Source organism: Platalea leucorodia (assembly GCF_965183815.1).
Source record: "Platalea leucorodia genome assembly, chromosome: 7".
NCBI lineage: Eukaryota > Metazoa > Chordata > Aves > Pelecaniformes > Threskiornithidae > Platalea > Platalea leucorodia.
In genome coordinates this window covers 51,193,314-51,214,386 of record NC_138829.1, presented here as the reverse complement: position 1 = coordinate 51,214,386, position 21,073 = coordinate 51,193,314, and the positions used below count along the sequence as shown (strand labels likewise).

The window sequence follows — 21,073 nt, the reverse complement described above, 5'->3', positions numbered from 1 at the left end:
ACTGTTGATATAGCATATAGCAACCATAGTAGTGATGACATCCAGTATTATATAGCAACTAACATTATACAATTCAGTTCATTGGCTATTTTCACCCAAAATCAAATGCCCTTGAGGTACACATCGGACTTCCCCATCGTCCTGCATCACCCACCAAGTACATCCAGGTCCTTGAGCAAAAGCAATTCCACGAATGGGCTTACCTCTGCCTGAAGCAGGAGTAACCCAGACCGTCTTCCCTGTCATATTTTTTAGGTGGATTACAGGGACTTTATCCCCCTCTACAGTACGTAAAAGTCTTGACTGGGCAGGGCCAGCTCGATTGGCAGATCCCCTAGTGTTGACTAACCAAGTGGCCTCTGCTAAATGTGTATCCCAGTGTTTGAATGTCCCACCACCCATTGCTTTTAGTGTAGTCTTTAACAGTCCATTGTATCGTTCGATTTTCCCGGAGGCTGGTGCGTGATAGGGGATGTGATATACCCACTCAATGCCATGCTCTTTGGCCCAGGTGTCTATGAGGCTGTTTCGGAAATGAGTTCCGTTATCTGACTCAATTCTTTCTGGGGTGCCATGTCGCCATAGGACTTGCTTTTCAAGGCCCAGGATAGTGTTCCGGGCGGTGGCATGGGGCACGGGATATGTTTCCAGCCATCCAGTGGTTGCTTCCACCATTGTAAGCACATGGCGCTTGCCTTGGCGGGTTTGTGGGAGTGTGATATAATCAATCTGCCAGGCCTCCCCATATTTATATTTCAGCCATCGTCCTCCATACCAGAGAGGCTTGAACCGCTTGGCTTGCTTGATTGCAGCGCATGTTTCGCATTCATGGATAACCTGTGCAATAGTGTCCATGGTCAGGTCCACCCCTCGATCACGAGCCCATCTATATGTTGCATCTCTTCCTTGGTGGCCTGAGGTGTCATGGGCCCACCGAGCTAGAAATAATTCACCCTTATGTTGCCAGTCCAGGTCCACTTGAGCCACTTCAATCTTAGCAGCCTGATCCACCTGCTGATTGTTTTGATGTTCTTCAGTGGCCCGACTCTTGGGTACGTGAGCATCTACATGACGTACTTTTACAACCAGGTTCTCTATCCGGGCAGCAATATCTTGCCACAATGCAGCAGCCCAGATGGGTTTGCCTCTGCGCTGCCAGTTGCTCTGCTTCCATTGCTGTAACCATCCCCACAGGGCATTTGCCACCATCCATGAGTCAGTATAGAGATAGAGCATTGGCCACTTTTCTCGTTCGGCAATATCTAAAGCCAGCTGGATGGCTTTCACCTCTGCAAACTGACTTGATTCACCTTCTCCTTCAGCAGTTTCTGCAACTTGTCGTACAGGACTCCATACAGCAGCTTTCCACCTCCGATGTTTCCCCACAAGACGACAGGACCCATCAGTGAACAGGGCATATTGCTTCTCATTTTCTGATAGTTTATTATATGGCGGGGCCTCCTCAGCACGCGTCACCTCCTCCTCTGGTGATATTCGGAAATCTTTGCTTTCTGGCCAGTCCATGATCACTTCCAAGATTCCCGGGCGACTGGGGTTTCCTATTCGAGCCCGTTGTGTAATCAGTGCGACCCACTTACTCCATGTAGCATCAGTTGCATGATGTGTACAGGGGACTCTCCCTTTGAACATCCAGCCCAACACTGGCAGTCAGGGTGCCAAGAGGAGCTGTGCTTCAGTACCAACCACTTCTGAAGCGGCTCGAACCCCTTCATAGGCTGCTAATATCTCTTTTTCAGTTGGAGTATAGCCATCCTCGGATCCTCTGTATCCCCGACTCCAAAACCCTAGGGGTCGACCTCGAATCTCCCCTGGTGCTTTCTGCCAGAGGCTCCAGGTAGGACCATTCTCCCCGGCTGCAGTGTAGAGCACATTTTTAATATCTTGTCCTGCCCGGACTGGCCCAAGGGCTACTGCATGGACTATCTCCTGTTTAATTTGTTCAAAGGCTTGTCGTTGCTCAGGGCCCCATTTGAAATCGTTCTTCTTCCGGGTCACTTGATAGAGAGGACTTACAATCGGACTTTAATTTGGTATATGCATTCTCCAAAAACCCACAACGCCCAAGAAAGCCTGTGTTTCCTTTTTGCTGGTTGGTGGGGACATGGCTGTGATTTTGTTGATCACATCCATTGGGATCTGACGACGCCCATCTTGCCATTTTATTCCTAAAAACTGGATCTCCTGTGCAGGTCCCTTGACCTTACTTTGTTTTATGGCAAAGCCAGCCTCCAGAAGGATTTGGACTATTTGCTTCCCTTTCTCAAAAACCTCTTCTGCTGTATTACCCCACACGATGATGTCATCAATGTATTGCAGATGTTCCGGAGCCCCACCCTGTTCCAGTGCAGTCTGGATCAGTCCATGGCAAATGGTGGGGCTGTGTTTCCACCCCTGGGGCAGTCGATTCCAGGTGTACTGGACCCCCCTCCAAGTGAAAGCAAACTGTGGCCTGCACTCGGCCGCCAAAGGGATTGAGAAAAACGCATTAGCGATGTCAATTGTGGCATACCACTTGGCTGCCTTTGATTCCAGTTCATATTGAAGTTCTAGCATGTCCGGCACGGCAGCACTCAGTGGCGGCGTGACTTCATTCAGGCCCCGATAGTCTACTGTTAGTCTCCACTCTCCATTAGACTTTCGCACTGGCCATATGGGACTGTTAAAGGGTGAGCGAGTCTTGCTGATCACTCCTTGGCTCTCCAGTTGGCAAATCAGCTTATGGATGGGAATCAGGGAGTCTCTACTGGTGCGATATTGCCGCCGGTGCACTGTTGTGGTAGCGATTGGCACTTGTTGTTCTTTGACTCTCAGCAACCCCACAACAGAAGGGTCTTTCGAGAGACCAGGCAGGGTAGACAGCTGTTTAATTTCCTCTGTCTCCAAGGCAGCTATACCAAAAGCCCACCGGTACCCTTTTGGGTCTTTGAAATACCCTCTCCTGAGGTAGTCTATGCCAAGGATGCACGGTGCCTCTGGGCCAGTCACAATGGGGTGCTTCTGCCACTCCTTCCCGGTTAAGCTCACTTCAGCCTCCAATACAGTCAGCTGTTGGGATCCCCCTGTCACTCCAGAAATACAGATGGTTTCTGCCCCTTCATAGCTTGATGGCATTAGGGTACATTGTGCACCGGTGTCTACTAAAGCCTTATACTCCTGTGGGTCTGATGTGCCAGGCCATCGAATCCACACAGTCCAGTACACCCGGTTATCCCTTTCCTCCACCTGGCTGGAGGCAGGGCCCCTCTAGTCCTGGTCATAGCGTTCGTTACTCACTTCTTGTAAATGCGAATCAAAAACCCCTGTATTAAGATCGGAAGCAAAATCAGCCCTTCTACCCTGTCTGGGGAACTGCTCACTGGAAACTGGAGCAGCAATTTTCCTGGAAGAACCACCTTTTGTAATTGTTTTTCCTTGCAACTCACGTACTCGTGCCTCTAAGGTCGAGGTAGATTTTCCATCCCACTTCCTCATGTCCTCTCCATGGTCACGCAGAATAAACCACAGGGTGGCCCGTGGTGTGTATTCACTGTATCTTCTCTCTTGAAGAGAGGGATGCTTACTCCTGATGGCTGAGATACTGGTCCGTACAGGTGAGGAGTAGGACATGTCCTCTTTGAATCGCTGGAGCTCCCGGGATAATTTCTCAGCTATCACATCAGGCAGTTTCTCCACAGCCGAGATGCAGGACCGTAGGGAGGAAGAGAGACTTTCTTCGTATTGTCGGAGTTGGCCAGCCACTTCTTCCACTGTTGGTGCCTCTTCATCTTTCCAGGTCATTACTGCCAGAGAGTTTGCATACGATGATGGTGCGCCCCGTACAAGCTTCCGCCACATGGATCGTGTGCACTGGGCTTCATCTGGATCTTTGGATAACTGCTCATTGTTTAAGTCATTATGCATCACCTCTAGCACGGCTAATTCTCTCAGGTATTGGATACCTCTCTCTATGGTGGTCCACTTGCCTGGCTGACATAGAAAATCTTCCTTGAAGGGATACCTTTCCTTCACAGCTGCCAGAAGTCGCCTCCAGAGGCTGAGGACTTTTGCCCCTTTTCCAATCGCTTTGTCAATGCCCCCTTCCCTAGAAATGGATCCCAGCTGCTTGGCTTCCCTACCCTCTAATTCCAGGCTACTGGCCCCATTATCCCAGCATCGGAGCAGCCAAGTGATGATGTGCTCGCCTGGATGACGACTAAAATCCTTTCGCATATCTCGCAGCTCACTCAGGGACAGAGATCGGGTTGTTACCATCTCATTTGTGGGTTCTGCCTCTTCCTCCTCCTGTTCTTGTGATGGCCCTGGTTCATCATCAGCCCTTACTAAACGAGTTGATTTTCTCGTGTATTTTTTCTTCTGTATAGGGGCGACTGATACTGGTACAGATTGGTTCTCTGGTGTAGCCACAGCGTCTGTTACCGGGACCGGTATAACTGCAGTGCCTGTTGCTGGGGCTGGCATAGCCACAGCGCCTGTCGCTGGGGCTGGCATAACCACAGCGCCCGTCGTTTTGTTGTCAGATCCAGAGACCTTCTCTTCCCCTTGAGGGTTCTGAATAGTGTTGAATAGGGCTCGGTAGGCATGGGCTAGGCCCCAGCACATTGTAGTAATTTGTGTCTCCCTAGAACTGTCAAGATGACAACATACTTTCTCTAAATGTTCTACTAATTTTTCAGGATTCTGCACTTGTTCAGGGGTGAAATTCCAAAACATTGGAGGGGCCCACCGTCCTAGGCATTTGCCCATGCTCTCCCACACCCCCTGCCACTCATAACTTTCCAGCCTTGGGGCAGATCTCTGTATGATATTCTTAAAATGCTCATTAACCTTAGACAAAGCCGAAACAATATTCCCAAGAACTATCAATAGATATATCTTAACTACCCAAGGATGTTCAAGATAGAAAAAAGTTGTTGTAATGAAGGAGGAAACATCATCGAAGAAGGCAGCGAAGGTGCCATTCTGTATTTCCTCCGTAAAAAACTTCTCAGAGGAAGAGGTATAATTGCTAATTGTCTCCATGAGGTGGTACCCGCAGTACAGTAATGGCTTCAGTACAGAACCCAAATACCAGATAGCGCTCAAGGTCAGTGTTTTAATAACAAATCTCCCAGGCAAAACACCACTAATCACGGCAGAGCACAGCAAACTGCAACACCCAGCACCAAACTTTAACACGTACTGCAGAAACAAGAGCATGGTGCAGATGAATCAATATTATGATCAACTGTTAACAGATACAAATTCCTTAATACACTCTGATTGATCTGTTATTATCTCAAACCTTTCATGCCCCACGTTGGGCGCCAAAAAGGACTGTCGTGGTTTAACCCCAGCCAGCAACTATGCACCACACAGCCGCTCGCTCACCCCCCGCCCCCCGTGGGGTAGGGGAGAAAATTGGTAGGGTGAAAGTCAGAAAAACTCGTGGGTTGAGATAATAACAGTTTAATAATTGAAGTAAAATGAAATAGAATGGTAGTAATAATAATAATATAATACAATAATAATAATGTAAAGCAAGTGATATACGACACAATTTCTCACCACCCACCGACGATGTCCAGCCCGTTCCTGAACAGCAATCGCCCCTTTTTTTCCGGCCAGCTCTCCTCAGTTTATATACTGAGCATGATGTCATATGGTATGGAATAGCCCTTTGGCCAGTCTGGGTCAGCTGTCCTAGCTATGCTCCCTCCCAGCTTCTTATGCACCTGGCAGAGCACAAGAAGCTAAAAAGTCCTTGACTGGTGTAAACTCTACTCAGCAAGAACCAAAACATCAGTATCTTATCAACATTATTCTCATCCTAAATCCAAAACAGAGCACTCTACCAGCTACTAAGAAGAAAATTAACTCTATCCCAGCTGAAACCAGGACAGGTTGCGTGGGTACTTTTGGTCCTGACCCCTTTGGGGAGGGAGGAATCCTTGGATGTTCGCAATTGCTGAGCCTGGCTTCGGCTCAGCATCCCAGGCACCTTGTATTGGCCTTTGGGAGGCTCTGGAAAGACAGAGCACTGATGTTTGTGGTGCTGTGAAAGGGGTTGCGTGGCTACTGGAAGAGCAGCAAGAGCTTTTGGTACTGGCCCCTTTTGGGTGGGAGGAATCCTTGGACGTTCGCAATTGCTGAGCCTGGCTCCAGCTGTCCTCAGCGGCCTAGGCAGCCTATATTGGCCTTTGGGAGTCTCCAGAAAGAGAAACCTCCAGCGTTTGTGGGGCTGTGAATGGGGTTGCGTGGGTACTGGAAGAGCAGCATAAGCTTTTGGTCCTGGCCCTTTTGGGGTGGGAGGAATCCTTGGACGTTCGCAATTGCTGAGCCTGGCTCCCGCTCAGTGTCCCAGGCACCTTGTATTGGCCTTTGGGAGGTTCTGGAAAGAGAGAGCACTGATGTTTGTGGGGCTGTGAATGGGGTTACGTGGCTACTGGAAGAGCAGCAAGAGCTTTTGGTCCTGGCCCCTTTGGGGTGGGAGGAATCCTTGGACGTTCGCAATTGCTGAGCCTGTCTCCCGCTCAGCATCCCAGGCAACTTGTATTGGCCTTTGGGAGGCTCTGGAAAGAGAGAGCACTGATGTTTGTGGGGCTGTGAATGGGGTTGCGTGGCTACTGGAAGAGCAGCAAGAGCTTTTGGTCCTGGCCCCTTTGCGGTGGGAGGAATCCCTGGATGTTAGCGATTCCTCAGCCTGGCTCCGGCTCAGCGTCCCAGGCAAATTATATTGGCCTTTGGGAGGCTCTAGAAACATAGAGCACTGATGTCTTTCAGGCTGTGAATGGGGTTGCGTGGCTACTGGAAGAGCAGCAAGAGCTTTTGGTCCTGGCCCCTTTGGGGTGGGAGGAATCCCTGGACGTTCACAATTGCTGATTCTTTCTAAGGATCAGCATCCTAGGCAACATGTATTGGCCTTTTGGAGGCTCTGGAAAGACAGAGCACTGATGTTTGTGGGGCTGTGAATGGGGTTGCGTGGGTACTGGAAGAGCAGCAACAGCTTTTGGTCCTGCCCCTTTGGGGTGGGAGGAATCCCTGGACATCACAATTGCTGAGCCTGGCTGCAGCTCTCCTCCGCGGCCCAGGCAGCCTATATTGGCCTTTGGGAGTCTCCAGAAAGAGAAAACTCCAGCGTTTGTGGGGCTGTGAATGGGGTTGCGTGGGTACTGGAGGAGCAGCAAGAGCTTTTGGTCCTGGCCCCTTTGGGGTGGGAGGAATCCTTGGACGTTCGCAATTGCTGAGCCTGGCTTTGGCTCAGTGTCCCAGGCACCTTGTATTGGCCTTTGGGAGGCTCTGGAAAGAGAGAGCACTGATGTCTTTCAGGCTGTGAAAGGGGTTGCGTGGCTACTGGAAGAGCAGCAAGAGCTTTTGGTCCTGGCCCCTTTGGGGTGGGAGGAATCCTTGGACGTTCGCAATTGCTGAGCCTGGCTCCCGCTCAGCATCCCAGGCACCTTGTATTGGCCTTTGCGAGGCTCTGGAAAGAGAGAGCACTGATGTTTGTGGGGCTGTGAATGGGGTTGCATGGGTACTGGAAGAGCAGCAAGAGCTTTTGGTCCTGGCCCCTTTGGGGTGGGAGGAATCCCTGGATGTTAGCAATTCCTCAGCCTGGCTCCGGCTCAGCGTCCCAGGCAAATTATATTGGCCTTTGGGAGGCTCTAGATACATAGAGCACTGATGTCTTTCAGGCTGTGAATGGGGTTGCGTGGACACTGGAAGAGCAGCAAGAGCTTTTGGTCCTGGCCCCTTTGGGGTGGGAGGAATCCCTGGACATCACAATTGCTAGCCTGGCTGTAGCTCTTCTCAGCGGCCCAGGCAGCCTATATTGGCCTTTGGGAGTCTCCAGAAAGAGAAACCTCCAGCGTTTGTGGGGCTGTGAATGGGGTTGCGTGGCTACTGGAAGAGCAGCAAGAGCTTTTGGTCCTGGCCCCTTTGGGGTGGGAGGAATCCTTGGACGTTCGCAATTGCTGAACCTGGCTCCGGCTCAGTGTCGCAGGCAGTTAGTATTGGACTTTGATAGGCTCCAGAAAGAGAGAGCACTGATGTTTGTGGGGCTGTGGATGGGGTTGCGTGGCTGCTTGAAGAGCAGCAAGAGCTTTTGGTCCTGGCCCCTTTGGGGTGGGAGGAATCCTTGGACGTTCGCAATTGATGAGCCTGGCTACGCCTAATAGGCACAGGGAGAGAGTATTTACCTTTGGGATTACCTAGAAAGAGAGAGCCTGACCTTCTGTGGGGCTGTGAATGGGGTTTCTTGACTAATTGAAGAGCAGCAAGAGCTTTTGGTCCTGGCCCCTTTGGGGTGGGAGGAATTCTTGGATGTTCGCAATTGCTGAGCCCGGCTCCGGCTCAGTGTCGCAGGCAGTTAGTATTGGACTTTGATAGGCTCCAGAAAGAGAGAGCACTGATGTTTGTGGGGCTGTGAATGGGGTTGCGTGGCTACTGGAAGAGCAGCAAGAGCTTTTGGTCCTGGCCCCTTTGGGGTGGGAGGAATCCCTGGATGTTCGCAATTGCTGAGCCTGGCTCCCGCTCAGCGTCCCAGGCAAATTATATTTGCCTTTGGGAGGCTCTAGAAACATAGAGCACTGATGTCTTTCAGGCTGTGAATGGGGTTGCGTGGCTAGTGGAAGAGCAGCAAGAGCTTTTGGTCCTGGCCCCTTTGGGGTGGGAGGAATCCCTGGATGTTTGCAATTGATGAGCCTGACTCCAGCTGAGCATCCCAGGGAAATTTTGTTGGCCTTTGAGAGGCTCTGGAAAGAGAGAGCACTGATGTTTGTGGGGCTGGGAATGGGGTTGCGTGGCTACTGGAAGAGCAGCAAGAGCTTTTGGTCCTGGCCCCTTTGGGGTGGGAGGAATCCTTGGACGTTCGCAATTGCTGAGCCTGGCTCCTGCTCAGCGTCCCAGGACCTTGTATTGGCCTTTGGGAGGCTCTGGAAAGAGAGAGCACTGATGTTTGTGGGGCTGTGAAAGGGGTTGCGTGGCTGCTTGAAGAGCAGCAAGAGCTTTTGGTCCTGGCCCCTTTGGGGTGGGAGGAATCCCTGGACATCACAATTGCTGAGCCTGGCTGCAGCTCTCCTCATTGTCCCAGGCAGCCTATATTGGCCTTTGGGAGTCTCCAGAAAGAGAAAGCTCCAGCGTTTGTTGGGCTGTGAATGGGGTTGCGTGGCTACTGGAAGAGCAGCAAGAGCTTTTGGTCCTGGCCCCTTTGGGGTGGGAGGAATCCTTGGACGTTCGCAATTGCTAAGCCTTGCTTCGGCTCAGCGTCCCAGGCAGTTAGTATTGGACTTTGATAGTCTCCAGAAAGAGAGAGCGCCAGCGTTTGTTGGGCTCTGAATGGGGTTGCGTGGCTACTGGAAGAGCAGCAAGAGCTTTTGGTCCTGGCCCCTTTGGGGTGGGAGGAATCCTTGGACGTTCGCAATTGACGAGCCTGGCTACGCCTAATCGGCCCAGGGAGAGAGTATTTACCTTTGGGATTACCTAGAAAGAGAGAGCCTGACCTTCTGTGGGGCTTTGAATGGGGTTTCTTGGCTACTGGAAGAGCAGCAAGAGCTTTTGGTCCTGGCCCCTTTGGGGTGGGAGGAATCCTTGGACGTTCGCAATTGCTGAGCCTGGCTCCTGCTCAGCGTCCCAGGCACCTTGTATTGCCTTTGGGAGGCTCTGGAAAGAGAGAGCACTGATGTTTGTGGGGCTGTGAATGGGGTTGCGTGGCTACTGGAAGAGCAGCAAGAGCTTTTGGTCCTGGCCCCTTTGGGGTGGGAGGAATCCCTGGACATCACAATTGCTGAGCCTGGCTGTAGCTTTCCTCAGCGGCCCAGGCAGCCTATATTGGCCTTTGGGAGTCTCCAGAAAGAGAAAGCTCCAGCGTTTGTGGGGCTGTGAATGGGGTTGCATGGCTACTGGAAGAGCAGCAAGAGCTTTTGGTCCTGGCCCCTTTGGGGTGGGAGGAATCCTTGGACGTTCGCAATTGCTGAGCCTGGCTTCGGCTCAGCATCCCAGGCACCTTGTATTGGCCTTTGAGAGGCTCTGGAAAGAGAGAGCACTGATGTTTGTGGGGCTGTAAAAGGGGTTGCGTGGCTACTGGAAGAGCAGCAAGAGCTTTTGGTCCTGACCCCTTTGGGGTGGGAGGAATCCTTGGACGTTCGCAATTGCTGAGCCTGGCTCCCGCTCAGCGTCCCAGGCACCTTGTATTGGCATTTGGGAGGCTCTGGAAAGAGAGAGCACTGATGTTTATGGGGCTGTGAATGGGGTTGCGTGGGTACTGGAAGAGCAGCAAGAGCTTTTGGTCCTGGCCCCTTTGGGGTGGGAGGAATCCCTGGACATCACAATTGCTGAGCCTGGCTCCAGCTCTCCTCAGCGGCCCAGGCACCTTGTATTGGCCTTTGGGAGGCTCTGGAAAGAGAAACCTCCAGCGTTTGAGGGGCTGTGAATGGGGTTGTGTGGGTACTGGAAGAGCAGCAAGAGCTATTGGTCCTGGCACCTTTGGGGTGGGAGGAATCCCTGGACATCACAATTGCTGATCCTGGCTCCCGCTCAGCATCCTAGGCAACTTGTATTGGCCTTTGGGAGGCTCTGGAAAGACAGAGCACTGATGTTTGTGGGGCTGGGAATGGGGTTGCGTGGCTGCTTGAAGAGCAGTAAGAGCTTTTGGTCCTGGCACCTTTGGGGTGGGAGGAAGCCCTGGATGTTTGCAATTGATGAGCCTGACTCCAGCTGAGCGTCCCAGGCAACTTTTGTTGGCCTTTGAGAGGCTCTGGAAAGAGAGAGCACTGATGTTTGTGGGGCTGTGAATGGGGTTGCGTGGGTACTGGAAGAGCAGCAAGAGCTTTTGGTCCTGGCCCCTTTGGGGTGGGAGGAATCCTTGGACGTTCGCAATTGCTGAGCCTGGCTCCTGCTCAGCGTCCCAGGGACCTTGTATTGGCCTTTGAGAGGCTCTGGAAAGAGAGAGCACTGATGTTTGTGGGGCTGTGAATGGGGTTGCGAGGCTACTGGAAGAGCAGCAAGCGCTTTTGGTCCTGGCCCCTTTGGGGTGGGAGGAATCCTTGGACGTTCACAATTGCTGAGCCTGGCTCCGGCTCAGCGTCCCAGGCAACATGTATTGGCCTTTGGGAGGCTCTGGAAAGAGAGAGCACTGATGTTTGTGGGGCTGTGAAAGGGGTTGCGTGGCTGCTTGAAGAGCAGCAAGAGCTTTTGGTCCTGGCCCCTTTGGGGTGGGAGGAATCCCTGGACATCACAATTGCTGAGCCTGGCTGCAGCTCTCCTCAGCGGCCCAGGCAGCCTATATTGGCCTTTGGGAGTCTCCAGAAAGAGAAACCTCCAGCGTTTGTTGGGCTGTGAATGGGGTTGCGTGGCTACTGGAAGAGCAGCAAGAGCTTTTGGTCCTGGCCCCTTTGGGGTGGGAGGAATCCTTGGACGTTCGCAATTGCTAAGCCTTGCTCGGCTCAGCGTCCCAGGCAGTTAGTATTGGACTTTGATAGTCTCCAGAAAGAGAGAGCGCCAGCGTTTGTTGGGCTCTGAATGGGGTTGCGTGGCTACTGGAAGAGCAGCAAGAGCTTTTGGTCCTGGCCCCTTTGGGGTGGGAGGAATCCTTGGACGTTCGCAATTGACGAGCCTGGCTACGCCTAATCGGCCCAGGGAGAGAGTATTTACCTTTGGGATTACCTAGAAAGAGAGAGCCTGACCTTCTGTGGGGCTTTGAATGGGGTTTCTTGGCTACTGGAAGAGCAGCAAGAGCTTTTGGTCCTGGCCCCTTTGGGGTGGGAGGAATCCTTGGATGTTCGCAATTGCTGAGCCTGGCTCCTGCTCAGCGTCCCAGGCACCTTGTATTGCCTTTGGGAGGCTCTGGAAAGAGAGAGCACTGATGTTTGTGGGGCTGGGAATGGGGTTGCGTGGCTGCTTGAAGAGCAGCAAGAGCTTTTGGTCCTGGCCCCTTTGGGGTGGGAGGAATCCCTGGACATCACAATTGCTGAGCCTGGCTGCAGCTCTCCTCAGCGGCCCAGGCAGCCTATATTGGCCTTTGGCAGTCTCCAGAAAGAGAAATCTCCAGCGTTTGTGGGGCTGTGAATGGGGTTGCGTGGCTACTGGAAGAGCAGCAAGAGCTTTTGGTCCTGGCCCCTTTGGGGTGGGAGGAATCCTTGGACGTTCGCTATTGCTAAGCCTTGCTTCGGCTCAGCGTCCCAGGCAGTTAGTATTGGACTTTGATAGTCTCCAGAAAGAGAGAGCGCCAGTGTTTGTTGGGCTCTGAATGGGGTTGCGTGGCTGCTTGAAGAGCAACAAGAGCTTTTGGTCCTGGCCCCTTTGGGGTGGGAGGAATCCTTGGACGTTCGCAATTGACGAGCCTGGCTACGCCTAATCGGCCCAGGGAGAGAGTTTTTACCTTTGGGATTACCTAGAAAGAGAGAGCCTGACCTTCTGTGGGGCTGTGAATGGGGTTTCTTGGCTACTGGAAGAGCAGCAAGAGCTTTTGGTCCTGGCCCCTTTGGGGTGGGAGGAATCCTTGGATGTTCGCAATTGCTGAGCCTGGCTCCCGCTCAGCGTCCCAGGCTCCTTGTATTTGCCTTTGGGAGGCTCTGGAAAGAGAGAGCACTGATGTTTGTGGGGCTGTGAATGGGGTTGCGTGGCTACTGGAAGAGCAGCAAGCGCTTTTGGTCCTGGCCCCTTTGGGGTGGGAGGAATCCTTGGACGTTCACAATTGCTGAGCCTGGCTCCTGCTCAGCGTCCCAGGCACCTTGTATTGGCCTTTGGGAGGCTCTGGAAAGAGAGAGCACTGATGTTTGTGGGGCTGTGAATGGGGTTGCGTGGCTACTGGAAGAGCAGCAAGAGCTTTTGGTCCTGGCCCCTTTGGGGTGGGAGGAATCCCTGGACATCACAATTGCTGAGCCTGGCTGCAGCTTTCCTCAGCGGCCCAGGCAGCCTATATTGGCCTTTGGGAGTCTCCAGAAAGAGAAAGCTACAGCGTTTGTGGGGCTGTGAATGGGGTTGCATGGCTACTGGAAGAGCAGCAAGAGCTTTTGGTCCTGGCCCCTTTGGGGTGGGAGGAATCCTTTGACGTTCGCAATTGCTGAGCCTGGCTTCGGCTCAGCATCCCAGGCACCTTGTATTGGCCTTTGGGAGGCTCTGGAAAGAGAGAGCACTGATGTTTGTGGGGCTGTGAAAGGGGTTGTGTGGCTACTGGAAGAGCAGCAAGAGCTTTTGGTCCTGGCCCCTTTGGGGTGGGAGGAATCCTTGGACGTTCGCAATTGCTGAGCCTGGCTCCCGCTCAGCGTCCCAGGCACCTTGTATTGGCATTTGGGAGGCTCTGGAAAGAGAGAGCACTGATGTTTATGGGGCTGTGAATGGGGTTGCGTGGCTACTGGAAGAGCAGCAAGAGCTTTTGGTCCTGGCCCCTTTGGGGTGGGAGGAATCCCTGGACATCACAATTGCTGAGCCTGGCTCCAGCTCTCCTCAGCGGCCCAGGCACCTTGTATTGGCCTTTGGGAGGCTCTGGAAAGAGAAACCTCCAGCGTCTGTGGGGCTGTGAATGGGGTTGTGTGGGTACTGGAAGAGCAGCAAGAGCTATTGGTCCTGGCACCTTTGGGGTGGGAGGAATCCCTGGACATCACAATTGCTGATCCTGGCTCCCGCTCAGCATCCCAGGCAACTTGTATTGGCCTTTGGGAGGCTCTGGAAAGACAGAGCACTGATGTTTGTGGGGCTGGGAATGGGGTTGCGTGGCTGCTTGAAGAGCAGTAAGAGCTTTTGGTCCTGGCACCTTTGGGGTGGGAGGAATCCCTGGATGTTTGCAATTGATGAGCCTGACTCCAGCTGAGCGTCCCAGGCAACTTTTGTTGGCCTTTGAGAGGCTCTGGAAAGAGAGAGCACTGATGTTTGTGGGGCTGTGAATGGGGTTATGTGGCTACTGGAAGAGCAGCAAGAGCTTTTGGTCCTGGCCCCTTTGGGGTGGGAGGAATCCTTGGACGTTCGCAATTGCTGAGCCTGGCTCCTGCTCAGCGTCCCAGGCACCTTGTATTGGCCTTTGGGAGGCTCTGGAAAGAAAGAGCACTGATGTTTGTGGGGCTGTGAATGGGGTTGCGTGGCTACTGGAAGAGCAGCAAGAGCTTTTGGTCCTGGCCCCTTTGGGGTTGGAGGAATCCCTGGATGTTAGCGATTCCTCAGCCTGGCTCCGGCTCAGCGTCCCAGGCAAATTATATTGGCCTTTGTGAGGCTCTAGAAACATAGAGCACTGATGTTTGTGGGGCTGTGAATGGGGTTGCGTGGCTACTGGAAGAGCAGCAAGAGCTTTTGGTCCTGGCACCTTTGGGGTGGGGGGAAGCCCTAGACGTTCGCAATTGGTGAGCCTGGCTCCTGCTCAGCATCCCAGGCAGCTTGTATTGCCTTTGGGAGGCTCTGGAAAGAGAGAGCACTGATGTTTGTGGGGCTGTGAATGGGGTTGCGTGGGTACTGGAAGAGCAGCAAGAGCTTTTGGTCCGGCCCCTTTGGGGTGGGGGGAAGCCCTGGACATCACAATTGCTGAGCCTGGCTCCAGCTCTCCTCAGCGGCCCAGGCATCTTGTATTGGCCTTTGGGAGGCTCTGGAAAGAGAAACCTCCAGCGTTTGTGGGGCTGTGAATGGGGTTGTGTGGGTACTGGAAGAGCAGCAAGAGCTATTGGTCCTGGCACCTTTGGGGTGGGAGGAATCCCTGGACATTACAATTGCTGAGCCTGGCTCCCGCTCAGCATCCCAGGCAACTTGTATTGGCCTTTTGGAGGCTCTGGAAAGAGAGAGCACTGATGTTTGTGGGGCTGTGAATGGGGTTGCGTGGCTGCTTGAAGAGAAGCAAGAGCTTTTGGTCCTGGCCCCTTTGGGGTGGGAGGAATCCTTGGACGTTCGCAATTGCTGAGCCTGGCTACGCCTAATAGGCACAGGGAGAGAGTATTTACCTTTGGGATTACCTAGAAAGAGAGAGCCTGACCTTCTGTGGGGCTGTGAATGGGGTTTCTTGACTAATTGAAGAGCAGCAAGAGCTTTTGGTCCTGGCCCCTTTGGAGTGGGAGGAATTCTTGGATGTTCGCAATTGCTGAGCCCGGCTCCGGCTCAGCGTCCCAGGCAGTTAGTATTGGACTTTGATAGGCTCCAGAAAGAGAGAGCACTGATGTGTGTGGGGCTGTGAATGGGGTTTCTTTGCTACTGGAAGAGCAGCAAGAGCTTTTGGTCCTGGCCCCTTTGGGGTGGGAGGAATCGTTGGACGTTCGCAATTGCAGAGCCTGGCTCCCGCTCAGCGTCCCAGGCAAGTTGTATTGGCCTTTGGGAGGCTCTGGAAAGACAGAGCACTGATGTTTGTGGGGCTGTGAATGGGGTTGCGTGGCTACTGGAAGAGCAGCAAGAGCTTTTGGTCCTGGCACCTTTGGGGTGGGAGGAATCCCTGGATGTTAGCGATTCCTCAGCCTGGCTCTGGCTCAGCGTCCCAGGCAAATTATATTGGCCTTTGGGAGGCTCTAGAAACATAGAGCACTGATGTCTTTCAGGCTGTGAATGGGGTTGCGTGGCTACTGGAAGAGCAGCAAGAGCTTTTGGTCCTGGCCCCTTTGGGGTGGGAGGAATCCCTGGATGTTTGCAATTGATGAGCCTGACTCCAGCTGAGCGTCCCAGGCAACTTTTGTTGGCCTTTGAGAGGCTCTGGAAAGAGAGAGCACTGATGTTTGTGGGGCTGTGAATGGGGTTGCGTGGCTACTGGAAGAGCAGCAAGCGCTTTTGGTCCTGGCCCCTTTGGGGTGGGAGGAATCCTTGGACGTTCACAATTGCTGAGCCTGGCTCCTGCTCAGCGTCCCAGGCACCTTGTATTGGCCTTTGGGAGGCTCTGGAAAGAGAGAGCACTGATGTTTGTGGGGCTGTGAATGGGGTTGCGTGGCTACTGGAAGAGCAGCAAGAGCTTTTGGTCCTGGCCCCTTTGGGGTGGGAGGAATCCCTGGACATCACAATTGCTGAGCCTGGCTGCAGCTCTCCTCAGCGGCCCAGGCAGCCTATATTGGCCTTTGGGAGTCTCCAGAAAGAGAAAGCTCCAGCGTTTGTTGGGCTGTGAATGGGGTTGCGTGGCTACTGGAAGAGCAGCAAGAGCTTTTGGTCCTGGCCCCTTTGGGGTGGGAGGAATCCTTGGACGTTCGCAATTGCTAAGCCTTGCTTCGGCTCAGCGTCCCAGGCAGTTAGTATTGGACTTTGATAGTCTCCAGAAAGAGAGAGCGCCAGCGTTTGTTGGGCTCTGAATGGGGTTGCGTGGCTACTGGAAGAGCAGCAAGAGCTTTTGGTCCTGGCACCTTTGGGGTGGGAGGAATCCTTGGACGTTCGCAATTGCTGAGCCTGGCTACGCCTAATAGGCACAGGGAGAGAGTATTTACCTTTGGGATTACCTAGAAAGAGAGAGCCTGACCTTCTGTGGGGCTGTGAATGGGGTTTCTTGGCTACTGGAAGAGAAGCAAGAGCTTTTGGTCCTGGCACCTTTGGGGTGGGAGGAATCCCTGGACATGACAATTGCTGAGCCTGGCTGTAGCTCTCCTCAGGGCCCAGGCAGCCTATATTGGCCTTTGGGAGTCTCCAGAAAGAGAAACCTCAAACGTTTGTGGGGCTGTGAATGGGGTTGCGTGGGTACTGGAAGAGCAGCAAGAGCTTTTGGTCCTGGCCCCTTTGGGGTGGGAGGAATCCCTGGATGTTAACGATTCCTCAGCCTTGCTCCGGCTCAGTGTCCCAGGCAAATTATATTGGCCTTTGGGAGGCTCTAGAAACATAGAGCACTGATGTCTTTCAGGCTGTGAATGGGGTTGCGTGGCTACTGGAAGAGCAGCAGGAGCTTTTGGTCCTGGCACCTTTGGGGTGGGAGGAATCCTTGGACGTTCACAATTGCTGAGCCTGGCTCCCGCTCAGCGTCCCAGGCACCTTGTATTGGCCTTTGGGAGGCTCTGGAAAGAGAGAGCACTGATGTTTGTGGGGCTGTGAATGGGGTTGCGTGGGTACTGGAAGAGCAGCAATAGCTTTTGGTCCTGCCCCTTTGGGGTGGGAGGAATCCCTGGACATCACAATTGCTGAGCCTGGCTCCAGCTCTCCTCAGCGGCCCAGGCACCTTGTATTGGCCTTTGGGAGGCTCTGGAAAGAGAAACCTCCAGCGTTTGTGGGGCTGTGAATGGGGTTGTGTGGGTACTGGAAGAGCAGCAAGAGCTATTGGTCCTGGCACCTTTGGGGTGGGAGGAATCCCTGGACATTACAATTGCTGAGCCTGGCTCCCGCTCAGCATCCTAGGCAACTTGTATTGGCCTTTTGGAGGCTCTGGAAAGAGAGAGCACTGATGTTTGTGGGGCTGTGAATGGGGTTGCGTGGCTACTGGAAGAGCAGCAAGAGCTTTTGGTCCTGGCCCCTTTGGGGTGGGAGGAATCCCTGGACGTTCACAATTGCTGAGCCTTGCTAAGAATCAGCATCCCAGGCACCTTGTATTGGCCTTTGGGAGGCTCTTGAAAGAGAGAGCACTGATGTTTGTGGGGCTGTGAATGGGGTTGCGTGGGTACTGGAAGAGCAGCAAGAGCTTTTGGTCCTGGCCCCTTTGGGGTGGGAGGAATCCCTGGACATCACAATTGCTGAGCCTGGCTACAGCTCTCCTCAGCGGCCCAGGCAGCCTATATTGGCCTTTGGGAGTCTCCAGAAAGAGAAACCTCAAACGTTTGTGGGGCTGTAAATGGGGTTGCGTGGGTACTGGAAGAGCAGCAAGAGCTTTTGGTCCTGGCCCCTTTGGGGTGGGAGGAATCCCTGGATGTTAACGATTCCTCAGCCTTGCTCCGGCTCAGTGTCCCAGGCAAATTATATTGGCCTTTGGGAGGCTCTAGAAACATAGAGCACTGATGTCTTTCAGGCTGTGAATGGGGTTGCGTGGCTACTGGAAGAGCAGCAGGAGCTTTTGGTCCTGGCACCTTTGGGGTGGGAGGAATCCTTGGACGTTCACAATTGCTGAGCCTGGCTCCCGCTCAGCGTCCCAGGCACCTTGTATTGGCCTTTGGGAGGCTCTGGAAAGAGAGAACACTGATGTTTGTGGGGCTGTGAATGGGGTTGCGTGGGTACTGGAAGAGCAGCAATAGCTTTTGGTCCTGCCCCTTTGGGGTGGGAGGAATCCCTGGACATTACAATTGCTGAGCCTGGCTCCCGCTCAGCATCCTAGGCAACTTGTATTGGCCTTTTGGAGGCTCTGGAAAGAGAGAGCACTGATGTTTGTGGGGCTGTGAATGGGGTTGCGTGGCTGCTTGAAGAGCAGCAAGAGCTTTTGGTCCTGGCCCCTTTGGGGTGGGAGGAATCCTTGGACGTTCGCAATTGCTGAGCCTGGCTACGCCTAATAGGCACAGGGAGAGAGTATTTACCTTTGGGATTACCTAGAAAGAGAGAGCCTGATCTTCTGTGGGGCTGTGAATGGGGTTTCTTGACTAATTGAAGAGCAGCAAGAGCTTTTGGTCCTGGCCCCTTTGGAGTGGGAGGAATTCTTGGATGTTCGCAATTGCTGAGCCCGGCTCCCGCTCAGTGTCCCAGGCAGTTAGTATTGGACTTTGATAGGCTCCAGAAAGAGAGAGCACTGATGTTTGTGGGGCTGTGAATGGGGTTGCGTGGCTACTGGAAGAGCAGCAAGAGCTTTTGGTCCTGGCCCCTTTGGGGTGGGAGGAATCCTTGGACGTTCGCAATTGCTGAGCCTGGCTCCCGCTCAGCATCCCATGCAACTTGTATTGGCCTTTGGGAGGCTCTGGAAAGACAGAGCACTGATGTTTGTGGGGCTGTGAATGGGGTTGCGTGGCTACTGGAAGAGCAGCAAGAGCTTTTGGTCCTGGCCCCTTTGGGGTGGGAAGAATCCCTGGATGTTAGCGATTCCTCAGCCTGGCTCTGGCTCAGCGTCCCAGGCAAATTATATTTGCCTTTGGGAGGCTCTGGAAAGAGAGAGCACTGATGTTTGTGGGGCTGTGAATGGGGTTGCGTGGCTACTGGAAGAGCAGCAAGAGCTTTTGGTCCTGGCACCTTTGGGGTGGGAGGAATCCCTGGATGTTTGCAATTGATGAGCCTGACTCCATCTGAGCGTCCCAGGCAACTTTTGTTGGCCTTAGGGAGGTTCTGGAAAGAGAGAGCACTGATGTTTGTGGGGCTGTGAATAAGGTTGCGTGGCTACTGGAAGAGCAGCAAGAGCTTTTGGTCCTGGCCCCTTTGGGGTGGGAGGAATCCTTGGACGTTCGCAATTGCTGAGCCTGGCTCCTGCTCAGCGTCCCAGGCAACATGTATTGGCCTTTGGGAGGCTCTGGAAAGAGAGAGCACTGATGTTTGTGGGGCTGTGAATGGGGTTGCGTGGCTACTGGAAGAGCAGCAAGCGCTTTTGGTCCTGGCCCCTTTGGGGTGGGAGGAATCCTTGGACGTTCACAATTGCTGAGCCTGGCTCCCGCTCAGCGTCCCAGGCACCTTGTATTGGCCTTTGGGAGGCTCTGGAAAGAGAGAGCACTGATGTTTGTGGGGCTGTGAAAGGGGTTGCGTGGCTGCTTGAAGAGCAGCAAGAGCTTTTGGTCCTGGCCCCTTTGGGGTGGGAGGAATCCCTGGACATCACAATTGCTGAGCCTGGCTGCAGCTCTCCTCAGCGGCCCAGGCAGCCTATATTGGCCTTTGGGAGTCTCCAGAAACAGAAAGCTACAGCGTTTGTTGGGCTGTGAATGGGGTTGCGTGGCTACTGGAAGAGCAGCAAGAGCTTTTGGTCCTGGCCCCTTTGGGGTGGGAGGAATCCTTGGACGTTCGCAATTGCTAAGCCTTGCTTCGGCTCAGCGTCCCAGGCAGTTAGTATTGGACTTTGATAGTCTCCAGAAAGAGAGAGCGCCAGCGTTTGTGGGGCTCTGAATGGGGTTGCGTGGCTACTGGAAGAGCAGCAATAGCTTTTGGTCCTGGCCCCTTTGGGGTGGGAGGAATCCTTGGACGTTCGCAATTGACGAGCCTGGCTACGCCTAATCGGCCCAGGGAGAGAGTATTTACCTTTGGGATTACCTAGAAAGAGAGAGCCTGACCTTCTGTGGGGCTGTGAATGGGGTTTCTTGGCTACTGGAAGAGCAGCAAGAGCTTTTGGTCCTGGCCCCTTTGGGGTGGGAGGAATCCCTGGACATCACAATTGCTGAGCCTGGCTACAGCTCTCCTCAGCGGCCCAGGCAGCCTATATTGGCCTTTGGGAGTCTCCAGAAAGAGAAACCTCCAGCGTTTGTGGAGCTGTGAATGGGGTTGCGTGGCTACTGGAAGAGCAGCAAGAGCTTTTGGTCCTGGCCCCTTTGGGGTGGGAGGAATCCCTGGATGTTAACGATTCCTCAGCCTTGCTCCGGCTCAGTGTCCCAGGCAAATTATATTGGCCTTTGGGAGGCTCTAGAAACATAGAGCACTGATGTCTTTCAGGCTGTGAATGGGGTTGCGTGGCTACTGGAAGAGCAGCAGGAGCTTTTGGTCCTGGCACCTTTGGGGTGGGAGGAATCCTTGGACGTTCACAATTGCTGAGCCTGGCTCCCGCTCAGCGTCCCAGGCACCTTGTATTGGCCTTTGGGAGGCTCTGGAAAGAGAGAACACTGATGTTTGTGGGGCTGTGAATGGGGTTGCGTGGGTACTGGAAGAGCAGCAATAGCTTTTGGTCCTGCCCCTTTGGGGTGGGAGGAATCCCTGGACATTACAATTGCTGAGCCTGGCTCCCGCTCAGCATCCTAGGCAACTTGTATTGGCCTTTTGGAGGCTCTGGAAAGAGAGAGCACTGATGTTTGTGGGGCTGTGAATGGGGTTGCGTGGCTGCTTGAAGAGCAGCAAGAGCTTTTGGTCCTGGCCCCTTTGGGGTGGGAGGAATCCTTGGACGTTCGCAATTGCTGAGCCTGGCTACGCCTAATAGGCACAGGGAGAGAGTATTTACCTTTGGGATTACCTAGAAAGAGAGAGCCTGATCTTCTGTGGGGCTGTGAATGGGGTTTCTTGACTAATTGAAGAGCAGCAAGAGCTTTTGGTCCTGGCCCCTTTGGAGTGGGAGGAATTCTTGGATGTTCGCAATTGCTGAGCCCGGCTCCCGCTCAGTGTCCCAGGCAGT

At 53.5% G+C, this 21,073-nt stretch overlaps 1 protein-coding gene across 1 annotated transcript in view; it reads right to left on the bottom strand.

The window, feature by feature from the left end:
- Positions 1 to 8,158: 8,158 nt before the first annotated feature.
- Positions 8,159 to 21,073, bottom strand: part of ELF5 (E74 like ETS transcription factor 5) — a gene marked incomplete at both ends in the record, with an annotated part of 161,895 nt that continues 148,980 nt past the window's right edge. Inside the window, 1 exon segment of the mRNA XM_082317290.1 lies at positions 8,159 to 8,164. Coding sequence (XP_082173416.1) covers positions 8,159 to 8,164 — 6 coding nt within the window.